Here is an 18,756-nt window from a genome sequence, read left to right on the forward strand (position 1 = left end):
TTTTCCCCACATAAGGGGTATTGGCGTACTCATGAGAAACTGCAAAACACATTTTGTGGTCCATTTTCTCCTGATACACTTGTGAAAATTAAAAAGAAATGGTTCCAAAGTAAACTTTTTGTGAAAAAAGTAAAACGTTCATTTTTTCCTTCCACATTGCTTTAGTTCTCGTGAAGCACCTGAAGGGTTAAAATAAACTTCTTGAATGGTGTCACTTTTGGGTATTTTCTGTTGTATTGACTGCAAACTCACTTCAAATGTGAGGTGGTCCCTAAAAAAAAACGGTTTTGTAAATTGTTGGAAAAATGAGAAATCGTTGGTCAACTTTTAACCCTTATAACGTCCTAACAAAAAAAAAAAAAGTTTCCAAAATTGTGGTGATGTAAAGTAGACATGTTGGAAATGTTATTTATTAACTATTTTGTGGGACATCACTCTTTGATTAAGTGTACAAACATTAAGTTTGAAAATTGCAGAATTTTTGCCAAATCTCCGCTTTTTTCATAAATAAACGCAAGTTATATCGAAGATATTTTACCACTAACATGAAGCACAATATGTCACGAAAATACAATCTCCGAATCAGTGGGATACGTTGAAGAGTTCCAGAGCTATGACCTCATAAAGTCGTCAAAATTGTAAAAATTGGCTTGGTCATTAAGTACCAAATTGGCTCTGTCACTAGGGGGTTAATATTTTTATTATTCATAATAATAACAATAATAGCAATTTGTTTTCCTGCTGAAGAAAAGGATTGGGCAAGTTAAGGGCAACCGCCTGATCCTTAGGTCCCCAAAATAATCTATCAAGGGACAGTCAATAGACCACTGAACACTTAGCATGGTTGGCCGATCCTGCCGAAGTCGGTGGTTTTGGCCATAGTTTATCTACTGTGCATAGGGTTCAGAGTTCAGTGTCCTGGGGTGGTAGAATATCCATAGAAATATAAAAATCTGCTGTCAGAATCTGTTGATTACTCAGAGATAGGTGTAACTCATCTCTCCCTACAGAAGCAGGATGTCATTATTGGCTCCAATGTGTATTATTCACCAGTGGGGCTTGGCTGCTGCAGAACATCACAGAACACCTCAGCTGCTGGCAACTTTATAAAACATAGCCCAGAAGTCTTTGGAGCTTTGCAATGATGTATGAGATCAGGTCACATTTTGGCCCTACTTTGCTAGCACTTACCTTGATGTGTCGGTTCATGGCGGTGGACTGCGCTGCCCTCACAAGCCCCTCAAGCTCTGCTCCACTGAAGTTTTTGGTCTCCTGAGCCAATTCTGGTATTTCTACATCCACAGCCAGGAGACTGTGCTCCCTCATCCGGGCAGTGTGGATATGCAGGATTTGGACACGACCTTTTTCATCAGGCAAACCTACATTATTTAGGAGATGAGTAAGACGCTTGAAAGGAAGCAAAGCAAGTAAAATTATATGTATGTGTATCTCACACTCACCTATCTCCATCTTCACTTCCAGCCTCCCAGGTCTCAAAAGAGCCTCATCAATCAGATCTGGCCTGTTGGTCATACCTTGACATAAGACGTTAAGAAAAGGTTAGGATCAACTCCTACTCACATCGGGAGTGTGAATGACTCCGTTTCCCAGTCCACCTCACCTATGACCAGGATGTTATTGAGTTGCTCCACACCATCTATCTTGGAAAGCAGTTGGTTCACCACGGTGTCATGGACGCCTGTGCTTCCTGCCATGCTTCCTCTCTGCTTACAAATGGCATCTATTTCATCAAAGATGATGATGTGAAGCCCACTGTTGGCTCCAAGCTGGAGATGCAAAAAGATGGCCGGAGTGGGTCATGAGCATAGATAGAACAGGGAATGATATCCCTCTTAAAAGAAAGTCATCCAATTCAACCATTTATGCATTATATATAAAGAATAAAAGATTTTCCCATTTGTAGTCTCCAGTTTTTATGCAGATCCATGTGTCTCCATGGCAAGAGGCTACAAACAAACCCTGTGTAGTCTGATCCTGCATTCATATTGTTCCTTACTAATCTACCAATGTACGTTAGCATAAAGGAAGGGAATAAGACTGCAGGATTAGAAGATTAATGATTTTTATTATTATAGATGTACTGAGGCAGACTCATTTACTCACCCTCCTTTGTTCCTCTTCTGCATCCGCAAACAGCTTTCGGATGTTGGCCTCAGACTCTCCAACATACTTGTTTAGGATTTCAGGTCCATTGACGACTTTGGGTTCTCGGGCATTCAGCATCTTACCGATTTGCCTTGCCATAAGAGTCTTACCACATCCAGGGGGACCAAAAAGAAGAATACCTTTCACATGCTTGCACCCTGCAAGTTGAGACGAGAGGTTAGATTACGGTACAGTCCTTCAGCACAATGCAAACTGGCATTTTATATAGAAAGTGCATTCCTCTTTGCTGAACATGCCAACATTTCCCAGTATGCAAAACAAGCTGTGAGCAGACAGTGAATCAGCAAGGGCTGCAGTGAGCTCTGCAGATGAGGAATTCTAAAACAAAGCAATTACATGAAACTGTATTATTTCCTTTAGAATTATCGATCGGATTACTTTCCACATCTCCCTCTGGTGATTTAACATTAATTAATTTAGGTCACCAATGACCTTCTTTCATTTCCATTTGTAAGCATTGAGCTTAGGGTTGAGGCCTGTTTACAACGGCTGACCGGGGGGGCACTAAACAACAGCTAATCAGCTGCTCTTTCCTAGATGGCATTTGCTCAATATACCTGTATACACAGGCAGACCACACTGAACGATGCACACTGAACCCTCTAATTTTTTGCTCAGTGCGCGCAGGCAGCCGTTGTTCTCGACAGCGCGACTCCTGCTTACATACTACAATATGCTGCCGAGAATGATGATTTTTAATGCAGCATAAAAGATCAATTCACCTGACAATTGAGCGTTTGGCTAAATTGTTGGGAGATCAGCAGTCTGTTAAGACTGCAAAATAATTATGATACGAGCGTTCACAGAAAGGGTCGTTCCCTTTACCGTGCAGTGTAAATTGACCCTTAGGCACAGATACCAGCGGCTATTACTGCACCTGCACCTAGTCTACACTAGCAGATATGTACGAGTCTGACACTCCTGCATATGGAGGTATAGGAGATGGTAATAATAATATATCCATTCCCGTTCATCTTCTTTACTCCTTGGCCTAAAAGTAATATCTGATGTGTAAATTTGGAGGGATGATCCACCCTGATGTCCGCAGTATCAGCAGATTCCAGCCGCTGCCTTCCAGTCTATTACCTGCCAGTGATGACAGCCATGTTTGGGTAGAAGAGGGCACCTGTCATCCCGGCCTAATCCCATAACAATATGACCTTTCCCTGGGATGCAGGTGAGAATGTGCAAGAAACACACAGTTATAGGGAGATAAGGTCTACAAGACAAGGCACGCAGAGGTGACAGAAGAGCGGGGAAGATGGAAGGAGCAGCTTTTACTGGAAAAGTTCTGACATTTACGACTTTATAAACTTCTCTTGAGTTCAGTATTAGAAACAGCAGGTGCGGCGGAGCCCAGGCCACTTGCAAAATAGACTTAATTAACCAAGTGTGAGCTGCTGGGCACAGCACCGGACTGCCAGCAGGATGGCATGGCAATGTATACTGCCCCTAACCAGTTCAAAAGCTTATATTGTCCTGGCAAAGACGATTACTGCGCTCTCCTGACATGGCCATTTTACTGCATGCCCTACATTATGCCATTCATCTATCATTTCTCCTGGATAATAAAGAACAACCCCTTAGTGACCGGACCAAATTTTTCAAATCTGATGTGTCACTTTACGTGCAACAACTCTGGAATGTTTCAACATACCTTGGATTTTGAGACTGTTGTTTCGTGACACATTATATTTTATGATCATAGTAACTTTAGGTTGAGAAGATTTGCATTTATTTATAAAAATATTTGAAATTTGACAAACTTTTCTAAAAATTAACCATTTTCAAACTTTGAATTATTATACCTTTAATCCAGTCACCCCACACAAAACAGTTAATAACTCATGTCTGCTTTACATCAGCAACATTTGTAACGTGTTCTTTTATTTTGTTAGGATGATAAAGGTTTAAAAACGTTCAAGTAATTTTTCATTTTTTCAAGGAAATTTACAAAACTTATTTTTTTTTTTAGGAAGCAAGGGAAAAACATGGATTTTTGTGATTAACTCACCGTAAAATCCTTTTCTGGGAGACGCTCATTGGGGGACACAGATACTGTGGGTGTATGCTTCTGCCGCTAGGAGGCTGACACTAAGTGAAAAAAAAGAGGTTAGCTCCTCCTCCGTCGTATACACCCTCGCCCCTATTGCGGGCAGAACTCATTTTGGTGCCAAAGCAGTAGGAGGACAACAAAATCAGCCTTAATACAGGTACAACATGTCCAGAAAAAGACCACCCTTATATCACATAAATAAATGCGTATTAACTAAACAGAAACAGAGCCAATTGGCTAATAGGGTGGGTGCTGTGTCCCCCCAATGAGCGTCTCGGAGAAAAGGATTTTATGGTGAGTTATCACAAAAATCCACGTTGCTCCTTCGCCTCATTGGGGGACACAGATACTGTGGGACGTCCTAAAGCTGTCCCTGGGTGGGATATTGACTCACCGATCCAAGCTACATGCACCTCTTGTTTAAAAGGTACGCCACCGCCGCTTGGAGAATCCTTCTACCCAGGCTCGCATCCGCCGAGGCCTGAGCATGGATATTATAATGTTTGGCAAATGTGTGCAGGCTGGACCAGGTTGCTGCCTTGCAAACCTGTTCCGTCGAAGCCTGGTGCCGAAGCGCCCAAAAGGCGCCCACTGCCCGGGTAGAGTGCGCTCCGATCCCTGCTGGAATCGGCGTGCCTCTAATGCGGTAGGACTCCTGAATCGTCCAGTGAATCCATCTGGCTATGGTCGATTTTGAGGCAGCGAGTCCCTTCCTGACGAAAGGGTGCCGTCCGCGACACGTACCTCCGGAGGGCTCTTACCAGGTCTAACGTGTGAAGAGCCTTTTCCACATGGCGCACCGGTGCTGGACAAAATGAAGGCAAAACAACATCTTCATTAATGTGAAAAGAGTACACGACTTTCGGCAGAAAAGGAGGGGCTGATCTGAGGACCACTTATCCTCATGGAAAGTGAGAAACGGAGCTCGGCAGGATAGGGCCGCCAGCTCTGAAGCCCACCTGATGGAAGTGATGGCCACTAGGAACACCACTTTCCAGGAAAGGTACCTCAAAGAGATATCCTGAAGCGGTTCAAATGGAGCTTCCTGCAGAACACTTAGGACCATGTTAAGGTCCCAGGCGTCCATAGGCACCCTATAGGGAGGTACCATGTGGGAGACTCCCTGAATGAAAAGTCTTCACCTGCAAATTGGTAGCGATTCTGCGCTGGAACAGGACGGATAAGGCCAATATTTGTCTCCTGAGGGAACCTGGGGCAAAGCCCGAGTCTAATGCTCTACCAACTGAGCTATCCGGGCTCTCTAAGCCCGACTGGAGAAGAGCCAAGATGTTGGGGATCGAGAATCCCAGCGGCGAATCACCGCGGCGTCGACACCAAGCATAGAACACCTTCCAGGTGTGGTGGTAAATTCGTGCTGAAGCAGGCTTCTGGGCGCTAATCATTGTAGCGACCACCTCGCTCCCAAACCCTGCCTGGGATAGAATCCAAGATTCAACCGCCATGCCGTCAAACACAGGGTCCCTGAGTTCGGGTGGCAAATCGGCCCTTGAGACAGTAGATCTGGGCGCTCTGGCAGGCGCCAAGGAACGTCGGCGAGCAGCTGCATTAGATCTGTGTCCCACGCTCGACGGGGCCAGCAGGATCGCTGGCACCCCTTCCGTCTTGATCTTTTTGATGACTCTCGGAAGTAGTGGCAGTGGGGGAAAATAAATATGGGAGGCGAAACTGGTTCCTTGGCAAAACCCACGCGTCCACCGCGAATGCCTGCGGGTCCCTGGCCTGAGCGACATATGTGGGCACCTTGGCATTCACTCTGGAAGCCATCAGGTCCATATCCGGAGCTTCCCACAGTTGACAAATCTGCTGAAAAACTTCGGGATGTAGAGACCACTCTCCGGATGCAAGACCCTGCCGGCTGAGAAAGTCTGCCGCCCAATTTTCCACGCCCCGGAATGTGAATAGCCGAAATCACCGAGTGGTTTGCTTTGGCCCACTGAAGAACAAGCTCCACCTCGCGCATGGTTGCTCTGCTGCGGGTGCCCCCTTGATGATTTATGTAAGTCACCGCCGTGGCGTTGTCCGATTGAATCCAGACGGGGCGGCCTGCTAGAAAGTGAAGAAACTTCTGCAGAGCCAGCCGAATTGCTCGTATCTCCAATAAGTTGATCGGGAGGCGTGCCTCCTGTGGCGACCACCGTTCCTGGGCTGTGTGGTGGCGAAACACCGCTCTCCCACCGGAGGAGACTGGCGTCGGTTGTCATTACCAGCCAATGATCTGGGGGGAAAGGTTTCCCCTGGTCCAGAGAGGAACTGGTTATCCACCATCCGAGCGACTGCCTGACTTGAGAGGACAGTCGGCACCGCCGATCGAGCGTGAAAGGATTCTTGTCCCAGTCAGACAAGAGGGCGTGCTGCAGGGGGCGAAGGTGGAACTGGGCGACAGGTACCGCTTCCATTGCTGCCACCATTTTCCCTAGAATCCTCATCCCGGATCGGATGGTATGAGGGACTGGTTGGCGAAGTGTCCGGACTCCCTGCCGGAGAGCTAGCGCCTTTTCCTGAGGGAGAATTACCAACCCTCGGCAAGTGTCGAAGATCATTCCTAGGAAGGAGATCCTCTGAGCTGGCACAAGGGATGACTACTTTGCATTGCCAACCATCCTAAGCGGGCAAGAGTATCTAGCGCGATGTTGACCTTTTCCTCGCATGCCCATATTGACGGGCCCTTGACCAAGAGGTCGTCCAGATAAGGCAAGACGACTATGCCTCGAGAATGCAGTGTGGCCATGACAACTTCCATAACCTTTGTGAACACTCTGGGAGCCGTGGCTAGCCAGAAGGGTAGCGCTACGAACTGAAAATGTTGATCACCGATGGTGAAGCGTAGAAACCTCTGATGAGAAGGAAAATGGGAATATGCAGATATGCGTCCTAGATGTCTATTGCGGCCAAGTATTCTCACTGCTCCATGGCCGATATGACTGAACGGAGAGACTCCATCCGGAAATGTCTGATCCTGATGAATTTGTTCAGAAGCTTAAGGTCCAAAACAGGCCTGACAGACCCGTCCTTTTCGGGAACCGCAAAAAGGTTAGAATAGAACCCCTGAGCTCTTTCGTGTTCCGGCACTGGAACAATGACTCCGTTGTGCTGGAGCAATTTGATGGCTCCCAATAGAGCCCTTGCCTGGGTATCCACCCTGGGAAGCCGGGAAGAAAAAAACATCTTGGAGGATATCTGACAAATTCTACTCTGTAACCCGAGGTCACCAATTCCTTTCCCCATGCGTCGTGAGCGACATTGACCCAGACGTAGTGAAACCAGAGTAGGCGGCCGCCCACCTTGCCGGTGTCGTCTGGTAAAGGCCTCGAGTCATTTGGCCGACGATCTTTGGGATCTGGATCCCCTCGATCTGGGCTGCAGAGTATGCATTCTCCCCAATGGGTTAGCTCTATATGAGACCTGGCGCTCCTTATCCTGGTTAGGGCGGCCTGAGGCGGCGGAATTGGCCGCTGTAGTCCTCCCGGGGTTGCGAAAGGCCCGAAAACGTGCCTGAAAACGGTTGACGAAGAAGTGACCTTTTGTTGAGGGAGAAACCCGCTCTTTCCTCGTGTGGAGTCGGAGATAAGTTGATCCAACTTCTCCCCAAATAGGTGGCCGCACTGATAAGGCAGGCAAGTCAAGGACTTCTTAGACGTAGAATCAGCTCGCCATGTCCTTAACCATAGGGATCTTCTGATAGAAACTGCATTAGAGGCAGCAAGTGCCGAGCAATTGTCCGCATCCAAACACGCATTGATTACATAGTCTCCAGCCATTGCCATCTGACCTGCAACCTCCGAAATCTCTGCAAGTAGATCCTGCTCCTGTGCGACCTTGTTTAAGGTTTCTGACCATGATATCATAGCCTTGGCTACCCAAGTTGCTACGAATGAGGGAGCGAGCGCTGACCATGACGCCTCATATACTGAGGGAGATAAGCTCTCTATAAGGCGATCCGTGGGATCCTTAATTGAGGAAACACTAGGGACGGATAGCAGGGTCTTAGTGGCTAGGCGCGAAACCGGAGGATCCCCAACGGGATTCCATCCATTTTTTACAGAGGTCCGGAGCAAACGGATACCTTGTTTCGAGTACCTTTTGACCGGAGAAACACCTGTCTGGACGTTATCTGTGCCGCTGCACTATGTCCTCAAACTCCGGGTGAGAGGAAAAAATTCTGTGCGGGCGCTTCACTTGCTTAAATGCCATTTCATGCCCCGTAGCCGCTGCGTGACGCTGGAATATCCAGGTCAAGGGGCGCGTCTGAGTCGCATTCTGAGGTCTGCTCGCTTTCAACCACTGGTGATGGGGAGCGAGAAGCAGAACTTACGGATGCCAAGGCACCGGATGGACTAGGCGACACCGTGTGGATTCGTTTCCCTCGGGTCTGCCTGGAGTGAGAGTGGCCCCTGCAGGCGAGGGGCTCTTGTGAGGTAGAGGTCCCCTCTAAGGCCGGCAAGCCACTGTCCCTGCCCCCATCTGAGGCCTGAAGGGACTCAATTGCATGAACTGTGACAGTGATAGGACCCACTCTGGGGGGCTTGACACACTGGTCGCGGTCGCAGGGGAGGACGGACACTGAGGTTCTGCTAGGCGTCGGGTTGCGGACGCTGTACAGCGGGAATCCCAAGCCTTGTCCTCTGTGGTCTGCCCACACCAGTATTGTGGGTTCGGTCGCAGGGGAGGGCTCCTGGGCGCATTTGGAGTCGCCGGCTTTGCATAATCGCTTAGTCTGCGCCCGCGGAAACGCAGCCCGACAAGAGATGCATGCTGCTTCTTCGGACATGCTGTATCTGTCCGCTGCTGGGGATAGGGGGAAGGAGGTAGCACCTCGTTTTCCCTGTGGTCTCCCGGGCAGCACTTACCCTAGTCCTGTGCCCCCCCCCCCCCGTTCCTGGACGCCTCCTCACAAAAATCGCGTGTCACCAGCCGTGGGGTGGACTGCCAGCATATAGACCGGTCCAGGGGCGGTATTTCCGGGTCTGCGGCCTAGCAGCGCTCTGAAGCCGGGGGCTAAATTTATCCTCCGCCGCCCAGGCCTGGGGGGCGGGCCGCCGGAAGTGACGCGCGGCCCGGAGGTGGACGGGGGGCCTCCATGGCGCCACAAAAAAAATGGCGCTAATTACTGGCGCGGACTTCTCCGCCCGCTCGGCAGTCACTGGCCAGTGGCATCTGACAGCTAAGGGCTCCAGCCCCGGATCTTTGCCGCAGGAGCCCTCCCAGGCCCTCTCCTCACTGACGATCCTCTTCAGCTTCCCAGCTCAGGTATGTGAGGGGGCCTTGACAAAATAGGACGGTGCAGGCACCCTAGCTCCATCTAACCCCTTCAGGGGGTGAGGAGAGGGACCGTCCGCCGCCTTGCAGCACCGCAGTCTAAGCATTGGTGGAGCAGTGGGGGCCGCACGGACTAGTCTTGTGCCTCTGTACAGCCCATGGTTTCAATACCTAGGGGTAGTCAGGGCTAAGTCCGGCATTGTGTCCCACGTCGCGGGAGAGGATACGTGGAGGGACACTCGCACGTGCTCGCCCGTTGATGGTTTGGGGAAATCGGACCGTTTCAATAGGAGCCGTTGCCCCTGTCTCATCTTCATAGACGGTAAAAATAAAATAAAAAAGGTCTGGGGAAAACGGCCCCCAGATATGTCACACGGTGCGGGAGAGGATACGTGGAGATGATACTCAACACGTGCTCGCCCGTTGATGGTTTGGGGAGATCGGACCCTTTCTATAGGGTCTGTCGCCCCTGTCTCATCTTCATGGAAAAAAAAAAAAAAAAAAAAAAGAAAAAAGTCTGGAGCAAAACCAGACGTGTGTGCCTCCATGGACACTAAGCAAAAAACAGTTCCGCCCGCAATAGGGGCGAGGGTTTATACGACGGAGGAGGAGCTAACCATTTTTTCTCACTTAGTGTCAGCCTCCTAGCGGCAGAAGCATACACCCACAGTATCTGTGTCCCCGAATGAGGCGAAGGAGAAAAGATTTGATCCAGCGAAGGTTAAAGCTGCTATATATATAAAAAATAGCTTTTATTTAAAGTTATTAAAATGATCTATTCATTCTGTGTCAAGCACTAGCACAGATAAGACTGGAAGGAAAGATCAACGCATTTTGACATGCGTCTTAGTAATGACCTGACCTAATGACTGAGTAGTACAATTATATATCTGGTATGTATTTTTTCAACTAGTTGTAGGTCCGACCTCCTCCTGGTGTGGGGGGCACACAGGAGAGGAGGCGGCAAAATAATTTGTTAAATACATTCAAAACTTTAACCTCAAATTTACATATTCCTTCCAGAAAATTACTATACAGTTTTTGGACCTACAGCTAATTGCGGATAATGTAACTCACGGAGTAAAAACACCAAGGTTACTTACCGGTAGCCGGTTTTTCCGGAGCCCATGACGGCACACATGAGAGAGGGGATCCGCCCAGCCTCTCCCTCGCTTCAGTTGGTTTACAGAGCATGAGAGGCCCCCTGAGTTAGTACACATGGTAAAACTCTCACCACATTATATTAACTAAACAAGCACCCAAACTATAGCGCACACCAAAGGAGTGATAAGGGGGGGAATATACAGGTGCCGTCATGGGCTCCGGAAAAACCGGCTAGCAGTAAGTAACCTTGGTGTTTTCCCGTCTCCCATGACGGCACACGAGAGACTTTTGTAGAATAAGACCTTGGGGAGGGATCACCGCTTGCAGCACCGTTCTACCAAAGGTTAGGTCAGTAGAGGAAGATAGATAAAGTCGGTAGTGCTTAAAAAAATGTTGAAGGTGAGGACCAAGTAGCGGCTTTACAAATCTGTTCAATCGATACCTCAGCCTTCTCTGCCCAGGAGGTAGCCACGGCTCTGGTGGAGTGAGCCTTGATGCCTTCAGGAACCGGAGCGCCATTCGCAGAGTAGGATAATATAATGGCCTCCCTGATCCATCTGGCAATGGTACTCTTAGCTACCCCGTATCCTTTTCTACTACCCTGAAAAGCTACAAACAGGGACTGATCTTTCCTCCCCTGACTAGTTATTGACATACACTCACTGGCCACTTTATTAGGTACACCATGCTAGTAACGGGTTGGACCCCCTTTTGCCTTCAGAACTGCCTCAATTCTTCGTGGCAGAGATTCAACAAGGTGCTGGAAGCATTCCTCAGAGATTTTGGACCATATTGACATGATGGCATCACACAGTTGGCGCAGATTTGTCGGCTGCACATCCCTGATGCGAATCTCCCGTTCCACCACATCCCAAAGATGCTCTATTGGATTGAGATCTGGTGACTGAGGAGGCCATTTGAGTACAGTGAACTCATTGTCATGTTCAAGAAACCAATCTGAGATGATTCGAGCTTTATGACATGGCGCATTATCCTGCTGAAAGTAGCCATCAGATGTTGGGTACATTGTGGTCATAAAGGGATGGACATGGTCAGCAACAATACTCAGGTAGGCTGTGGCGTTGCAACGATGCTCAATTGGTACCAAGGGGCCCAAAGAGTGCCAAGAAAAAATTCCCCACACCATGACACCACCACCACCAGCCTGAACCGTTGATACAAGGCTGGATGGATCCATGCTTTCATGTTGTTTACGCCAAATTCTGACCCTACCATCCGAATGTCGCAGCAGAAATCGAGACTCATCAGACCAGGCAACGTTTTTCCAATCTTCTACTGTCCAATTTCGATGAGCTTGTGCAAATTGTAGCCTCAGTTTCCTGTTCTTAGCTGAGAGGAGTGGTACCCAGTGTGGTCTTCTGCTGCTGTAGCCCATCTGCCTCAAAGTTCGACGCACTGTGCGTTCAGAGATGCTCTTCTGCCTACCTTGGTTGTAACGGGTGGCAATTTGAGTCACTGTTGCCTTTCTATCAGCTCGAACCAGTATGCCCATTCTCCTCTGACCTCAACAAGGCATTTCCGGCCACAGAACTGCCGCTCACTGGATTTTTTTTCTTTTTCGGACCATTCTCTGTAAACCCTAGAGATGGTTGTGCGTGAAAATCCCAGTAGATCAGCAGTTTCTGAAATACTCAGACCAGCCCTTCTGGCACCAACAATCATGCCACGTTCAAAGGCACTCAAATCACCTTTCTTCCCCATACTGATGCTTGGTTTGAACTGCAGGAGATTGTCTTGACCATGTCTACATGCCTAAATGCACTGAGTTGCCGCCATGTGATTGGCTGATTAGAAATTAAGTCTTAACACACAGTTGGACAGGTGTACCTAATAAAGTGGCCAGTGAGTGTATATTGTAATATAGCCCTCCTTACATCCAATGTATGGAACTTTTGCTCCCCAGGGTTTCTAGGATTATTACAGAATGATGGCAAGGAGATCGCCTTGAGTCCTATGAAACTTTTGGACCACCTTGGGGAGGTAGGCCGGGTCTGGTCTTAGAACCACTCGGTCATCCAAGATCTCTGTATATAGAGGGCATATAGATAGAGCTTGTAGGTCACTCACTCTACGGCCGATGTTAAGGCTACCAGTAATACAGTTTTAAGTGTGAGTAGTTTTGGTGACAACTCTTGTAATGGTTCAAAGGGATCTTTGGTTAAAGCCTCTAAGACTAGATTCAGGTCCCAGGGTGGTATCTTTGGGATTATGACTGGCCTCGACCTGCCACAGGACTTTATGAACCGGGACACCCACCTATTGGATGCTAGGTTGCAGTTATATAGGCCCCCCAGAGCTGAGACTTGGACTTTGAGGGTGTTGGTGGCTAACCCGAGTTGCAGCCCCGACTGTAGGAGTTCTAGGATAGGTCCCACTGGAGCTTCAGCCCCTAAAAGGTTCCCCCAGGAAGTCTAGGAACTTTTTCCACGTTCTACCGTAGATTTTGGATGTTATAGGTTTCCTACTCTTCAAGCGGGTGGAGACTAAAGGCCCTTTTACATTTAGCGATGCACCAGCGATCCGACGAGCGAACCGACCCGGTCAGGATCGCTGGTGCACCGCTAAATGATCGCTAGTGAGCTGTCACACAGGCAGACCTCACAGCGATGCAGCAGCGATGCAGCGCACGATACTCACCATTCACACACAGCGATCCTGACGTCCTCCCGCCCGCCTCCATGCGTCGCTCGTCGTCACAGCAGGAAGCCCAGCAGGAAGCTGACGACGAGAAATGGAGCCTCCCGATCTCGTGCAATCAGCGATGGACAGCGGGGGAGCCGGTTGAAGGTAAGTATCACACATAGCGATATCACTAGCAATATCGCTATAACGTTACAAAACCGGTGACGTTTTAGCGATATTGCTAGCGATATCGCTATGTGTAAAACCCCCTTAACCCTGGTGAGAATCCCAGGCGACTCAGTAGCGCCCTCTCCAATTTCAGGCTGCCAGATGGAAGCCCTTCATCTGAGAGTGGACCCCTGGTCCCTGGGAAAGCAGGTCTGGAACCTCGGGTAAAACCCATGGATCTGTCACTGACATGAGTCTCAGAAGGAAGAATCAAGGCCTCCTCAGCAAAAATGGAGCTGAGAATTAGTCTCGCTCGGTCTTCCCTGATTTCCCGGCTACTATCGGAATCAATGTTATCGGGGGGAACGCGTAGGCCAGGGAGAATTTCCAGGGTATTTGCAGGGCATCTACTGCAAAGGGGTATTCTTTTGGGTTTAGTGAGCAGAACTTCCTGACTTTTCTATTGTGTGAGGTGGCAAACAGGTCTATTTCTGGTTTGCCCCAAGCTTGCGCTATTTGTTGGAAAACCTGGGGGTTTAGGGACCATTCCCTCTGTCTTAGGTGCCTGCGACTCAGGAAGTCTGCTTGTGTATTCGACACCCCTTATATGCAGTGCCGTGATGGACAACAGATGTTGTTCTGCTAAGGCCTCTTTCACACTTCAGTTTTTTGCAATCAGTCACAATCCGCCATGTTTTGAAAAAAAACGGATCCTCAATTTTCTTTTGAGGATCCGTTTTTTTCCCCATTGACTTCCATTAGTGGCGGATTGTGACGGATTGCCATCCGTTGCATCCGTTTTTTTTTTTTCAGGATCCGCCAAAAGTTGCTGTCCGTCACCATCCTCAAAGATTTGAAAACGGAGCTTGCAACGTTTTGTTCTCGGGCGGATCCTCCAGACACTCATTTAACACGAAATTCTTTCTGGGTGCCGGACAAAAAAAAATTGTCTCTCTCTCTCTCTCTCTCTACTGCGATTTTTAAAATTCTTCATTTTGCGGATCCGTCAAAAAAACGGATGGGTGGCATCAGTTCTAAAACGGATCCAGCATCCGTCCTTTTGGCGGATTTTGACTGATGCAAAAAACTGAAGTGTGAAAGAGGCCTAACTGGAAAAGTAGATTTGATATTTCCATGAGGCCCCGAGATCTTGTTCCCCCCTGGTGGTTGATGTAAGCTACCACTGCATGATTGTCTGTCATGACTCGAGTGTGGCAGCCCCGAAGCAAGGGGAGAAAATGTTTCACGGCTTTCTCTACTGCCCATAGATCATTTACATTTGAACCGTGATCCTTTTCTAGCAAGGACCAGGTTCCCTGTATCGAGTGGGATCTCAGGTGTGCTCCCCACCCTGTGACACTCGCGTCGGTTGTAATGCTGTCCTCGACTGGTTTCTGCCACGGGACACCAGCTGTTAGATGCTCTTCTACAGTCCACCAGAGTAGGGAATCTCTTACCTCCATGGAGAGACATAGTTTGCCCTCTAAACGCCCTTTCAATTGTTTCTGTACTGACAGAACTTCCCACTGCAGTTGTCTTAAGTGGTACTGTGCCCACGCTACCGCGGGTATGCATGATGTCAACGAGCCTAAAAGGGCCATTGCGTTCCTCAGTATCATGGCTGGCCTTTGTATTGCTGTGCGAGCTAGGCCCCTTATCTTGGTCACTTTGTTCTCTGGTTGGAGGCAGTGCTGTCGCTCGGAGTCCAATATTAACCCTAGGAAGGATTGCACCTTTACTGGTGTTAATCTTGACTTAGGCTAGCTAGGATGGATAGTAAACATCCCTATTAAAGTTGATATCACTTCCTTCACTTGGTGTGTGCAATGGGTCTCCGACCTCCCTACGACAAGAAAGTCGTCCAGGTATGGAACGATAACTATGTCCCGGGAGAAGAAATGACCTTACTTCGGCCATCACCTTGGTGAAAACTCTGGGGGATGAAGACAGGCCGAACGGAAGGGCTGCGTATTGGTAGTGTTTGACCTGACCTTGGACATAGAGCGGTAGTCTCAAGTACTTTTGATACTCCCGATGTCTTGGGATATGATAGTAGGCATCTTTTAAGTCTATCACTGCCATGAGGCAGTGCTGGAAAAGGATTTTTGTGGCCGTATTAATTGACTCCATTTTGAAGGAGCAATTGTCTACCCACTGATTGAGTCTCATCAGATTGACTATGGTCCTCCAAAAGCCATCTGGTTTTTGTATTAAAAAGAGGGGGGAGTAAAAACACTTTTCCTTCTTCTTGAACTGGGACTTCCTGTAGGACTTGTTTTTGCACTAGTCCCAAGACTTCCGTCTCCAGGGCCAGTTGTTGCTCTTGGGCCTTCCTTCGGGGTGTCATTATAAAGGTATGCCTGGGCGGACGGGTGAATTTTATTTTTAAACCGTCCTTGATTATGCTTAGGACCCATGTACTGGGGAAGATATTTGCCCAGGCGGAAAGTAAGGGAGAAAGCCTTCCCCCTACCTCCGACCTGATATCATTGGGGAGATTTTTTGGAGGAAGTAGAGGGCCCCTTAAACATATGGCCCGATCCTCTCCTTTCTTTAAAGTCCCAATTTTTCATATCTCCCGGGGGATGACCCCTGTTAAATCTCCTCCTCCGAAAGGGCCGCTTTTTGGGTTCTCCCGGAAATCGAGGAAAGGCCTTTCTCCCTATCCCCCCCCCCGCATGTTCCAAAATTTCCTCTAGTTTTTTCCCGAAGTGGAATTGGCCATCACATGGAATGGAACATAGTCTATGTTTTGATGGCAAATCCCATGGACACCCTTTAAGCCACAGGGCTCGTCTTGCTGCATTTGACAAGCTCGCCGCTCTAGCTGTTAATCTCGCGGAATCTGCCGAGGTATCAGCAAGGAAAGCTGCTGCTCCATGTACCAGTGTCAGATTAGACAGTATTTCGTCCCTAGGAACTCTATCCTTGATCTGGTCCTCTATTTGTTGTAGCCAGACCATGAGGGCACGGGCGGTACAAGTACGAGCTATTGCCGGTTTTAATCCACCTGCCAATGCTTCCCAGATATGTTTCAGGGACCCATCTGCTTTTTTATCAAGCGGGTCTTTCAGCACGCCAGGGTCCTCTAATGGTAGATACCTTTGAGGATTTTAGCCACGGCACCATCAATTTTTGGGATTTTTTCCCAAGTTTCTGAATCTTTTTGCTCAAATGGGTACCTCCTTTTTGATGTAGAAGGTAAGCCCCTTGACCTCTCAGGTTTTTTCCATTCCCTGTCAATTAAGACCTTTATCTTATCGTTTACAGGGAAGGTGGGTTTTTTCCTTTCCTCCAGTCCTCCAAACATAACATCCTCCAATGATTTAGGAGTCTTTTCCTCCTTAAGTCCCATTGTAGACCTGACAGCATTGACCAGCTTTTCCACGTCCTCTATTGGGAAACACGGACGGCCCCCTATATCGCTGTCCGAGGAGGATTCTTTGGACTGGGTAGAGGAAGAGGAGGTGGACAGGGATTTTTCATGACCTTTCTGCACTAGCGAGGCCTCTGAATCAGAATCCCTTTTGCGGTTTCTTTTATCCGTCTTTGTGAGGGCTGCCTTTCACCTCCTCTTGTATTATAGTCCTAAGGCTAGTCACCAAATCAGTGGTTTCATCCTGTATGGTTTTATTTATACAGCCAGCGCAGAGATCTTTCTGCGACTGATCTGCCAGCGGGTGTCTGTCTGCATAGGGCGCATTCTCTTTGTTTTGCCACTAGACTTCCTCGACCCCTAGTGATCAAACAGAAAAATGGAACCCCGTTACCATAAGGGTGAGATTCACGTAGATCATTCACCACCGCTGTCAATCAAGGGTACCGATCTCGGAGGCTCCTCAGATGCACTCGTGACGTTTCTTCTGGACGTCTCAGAGTCATGCCGGTCGCGTTTACGACTGCCGCTCCCACTACACGAGCGGCTGCTCCTGGTATGCTGGCGGCTCAGCCTGGCATCTGGCGAGAGCTCTTGCTGCTGCTGCTGTCGCTGCTGCTGCTCTTCTTGCCCCACTTCCATTGTGAAGTTTTGGGCATGAGTGCGTCTTCTGTGGTCATCCCCCTTATAAGGGGGATCCACTGCACTCTCCGCCTCCTCCGGTTACCCCCACAGCCCCCCCCCCGCCACGCCGCCGGGATCTTCTTTTGCCGGCCGGCGTTTTTGCGATGGGCGCCGCCATCTTGGATTCCGGCGCCGCCTCACAATGTCACGTGGGCACGCCCCTTTCCCAGCGTGCGACGTCAGAGGGGCGCGACCCGGAAGCGGCCGCCCCTTCTGGACTGGATAGATGCGGCAGAGGGGGGAGGGCAGCGCGGCAGAGCCCCAGGACCCCAGGCCGTGCTGCATCTACGTCTGCTCGGATGCTGAGCCCCCAGGGGACCCACGGACGGCGCTTCCCCCTCCCGACGCACAGCGCCCAGGACCCCGCCTGTTCTTCCACGCCGGCACGGGAGAGGGGGCAGGTACGTGTGACGCCGTCTTCAGCATACGGGTCCCTGTCAGGACAGGAAACCCAACTGAAGCGAGGGAGAGGTACCGCCCCTTTTATCTTCAGTAGGGTTCCTGTCCTGGCTGGGTGGATCCCCTCTCTCATATGTGCCGTCATGGGAGACGGGAAAAAAGTACGTACAAGACGGCATCTATCCGACGCAATTAACCCTATTACAATATCAGTGTCTGCCATCTCTAAACATTTTGCCAACGTCCAGAAGGGAGATTTAACCGGTTTTAAATTCTCTGGCATAGAAACAGTACACAGACCTTATGGTGGGGCAACTATAAACGTAAGCTGCTGGACGGAGAATCTTACTGGATATTTATGTCGGACACTTGAGTACCAGCCATGATCTAATCTTACAGTATTAGATATATTTGCCAGTTTGGGATTTCCTGGCTGCTGTCTTATATGTTTAATTGAATTATCTTGTTACTTTTACATATATGCTAATCACTATCACTGTAAAACCAATCAAATGTACAGGAGGTAACACCCAATCAGATATACAAGTGTGTTACTCAGTCATTAGGTCCGATCATGACCAACACGAACGTCAAAACGCGTTGATCTTTCCTTCCAGCCTTATGTGTGCTAGTGCTTGACTCAAAATAATTATATCATTTTAATAACTTTAAATAAAAGCTAGTTTTTATATAGCAACTTTACCCCTTTGTGCGGGATCAAACTTTTTTTTCCTTCGCCTGTTATTGCTGTGGCTGCTTCACCCTGATCTGTGAGAGGCTTTGGACTACATTGGGGAGAACACACCCAAGCTGGTAAGTGGACATCCACCTTTTTTTTTTATTTTTTAGGGACCTATTCAAT

At 48.7% G+C, this 18,756-nt stretch overlaps 1 protein-coding gene across 6 annotated transcripts in view; it reads right to left on the reverse strand.

Annotated features, from left to right (window-relative positions):
• Positions 1-18,756, reverse strand: part of NSF (N-ethylmaleimide sensitive factor, vesicle fusing ATPase) — a 135,204-nt gene that overhangs the window by 34,226 nt on the left and 82,222 nt on the right. For 5 of the 6 annotated variants that reach the window (XM_073582343.1, XM_073582346.1, XM_073582345.1 and 2 more), the window contains exons 9-11: positions 2,125-2,324; positions 1,622-1,787; positions 1,192-1,535 (exon numbers count right to left, since the gene is read on the reverse strand). In XM_073582343.1, coding sequence (XP_073438444.1) covers positions 1,192-1,535; positions 1,622-1,787; positions 2,125-2,324 — 710 coding nt within the window. The remainder of the gene's footprint in view (positions 1-1,191; positions 1,536-1,621; positions 1,788-2,124; positions 2,325-18,756) is intronic. The other variant, XM_073582344.1, reaches the window with a different exon arrangement.

The sequence above is a fragment of the Dendrobates tinctorius genome, unplaced genomic scaffold (assembly GCF_039654945.1).
Source record: "Dendrobates tinctorius isolate UK_male_01 unplaced genomic scaffold, ASM3965494v1 ptg000071l, whole genome shotgun sequence".
In the NCBI taxonomy this organism is placed as follows: Eukaryota; Metazoa; Chordata; class Amphibia; order Anura; family Dendrobatidae; genus Dendrobates; species Dendrobates tinctorius.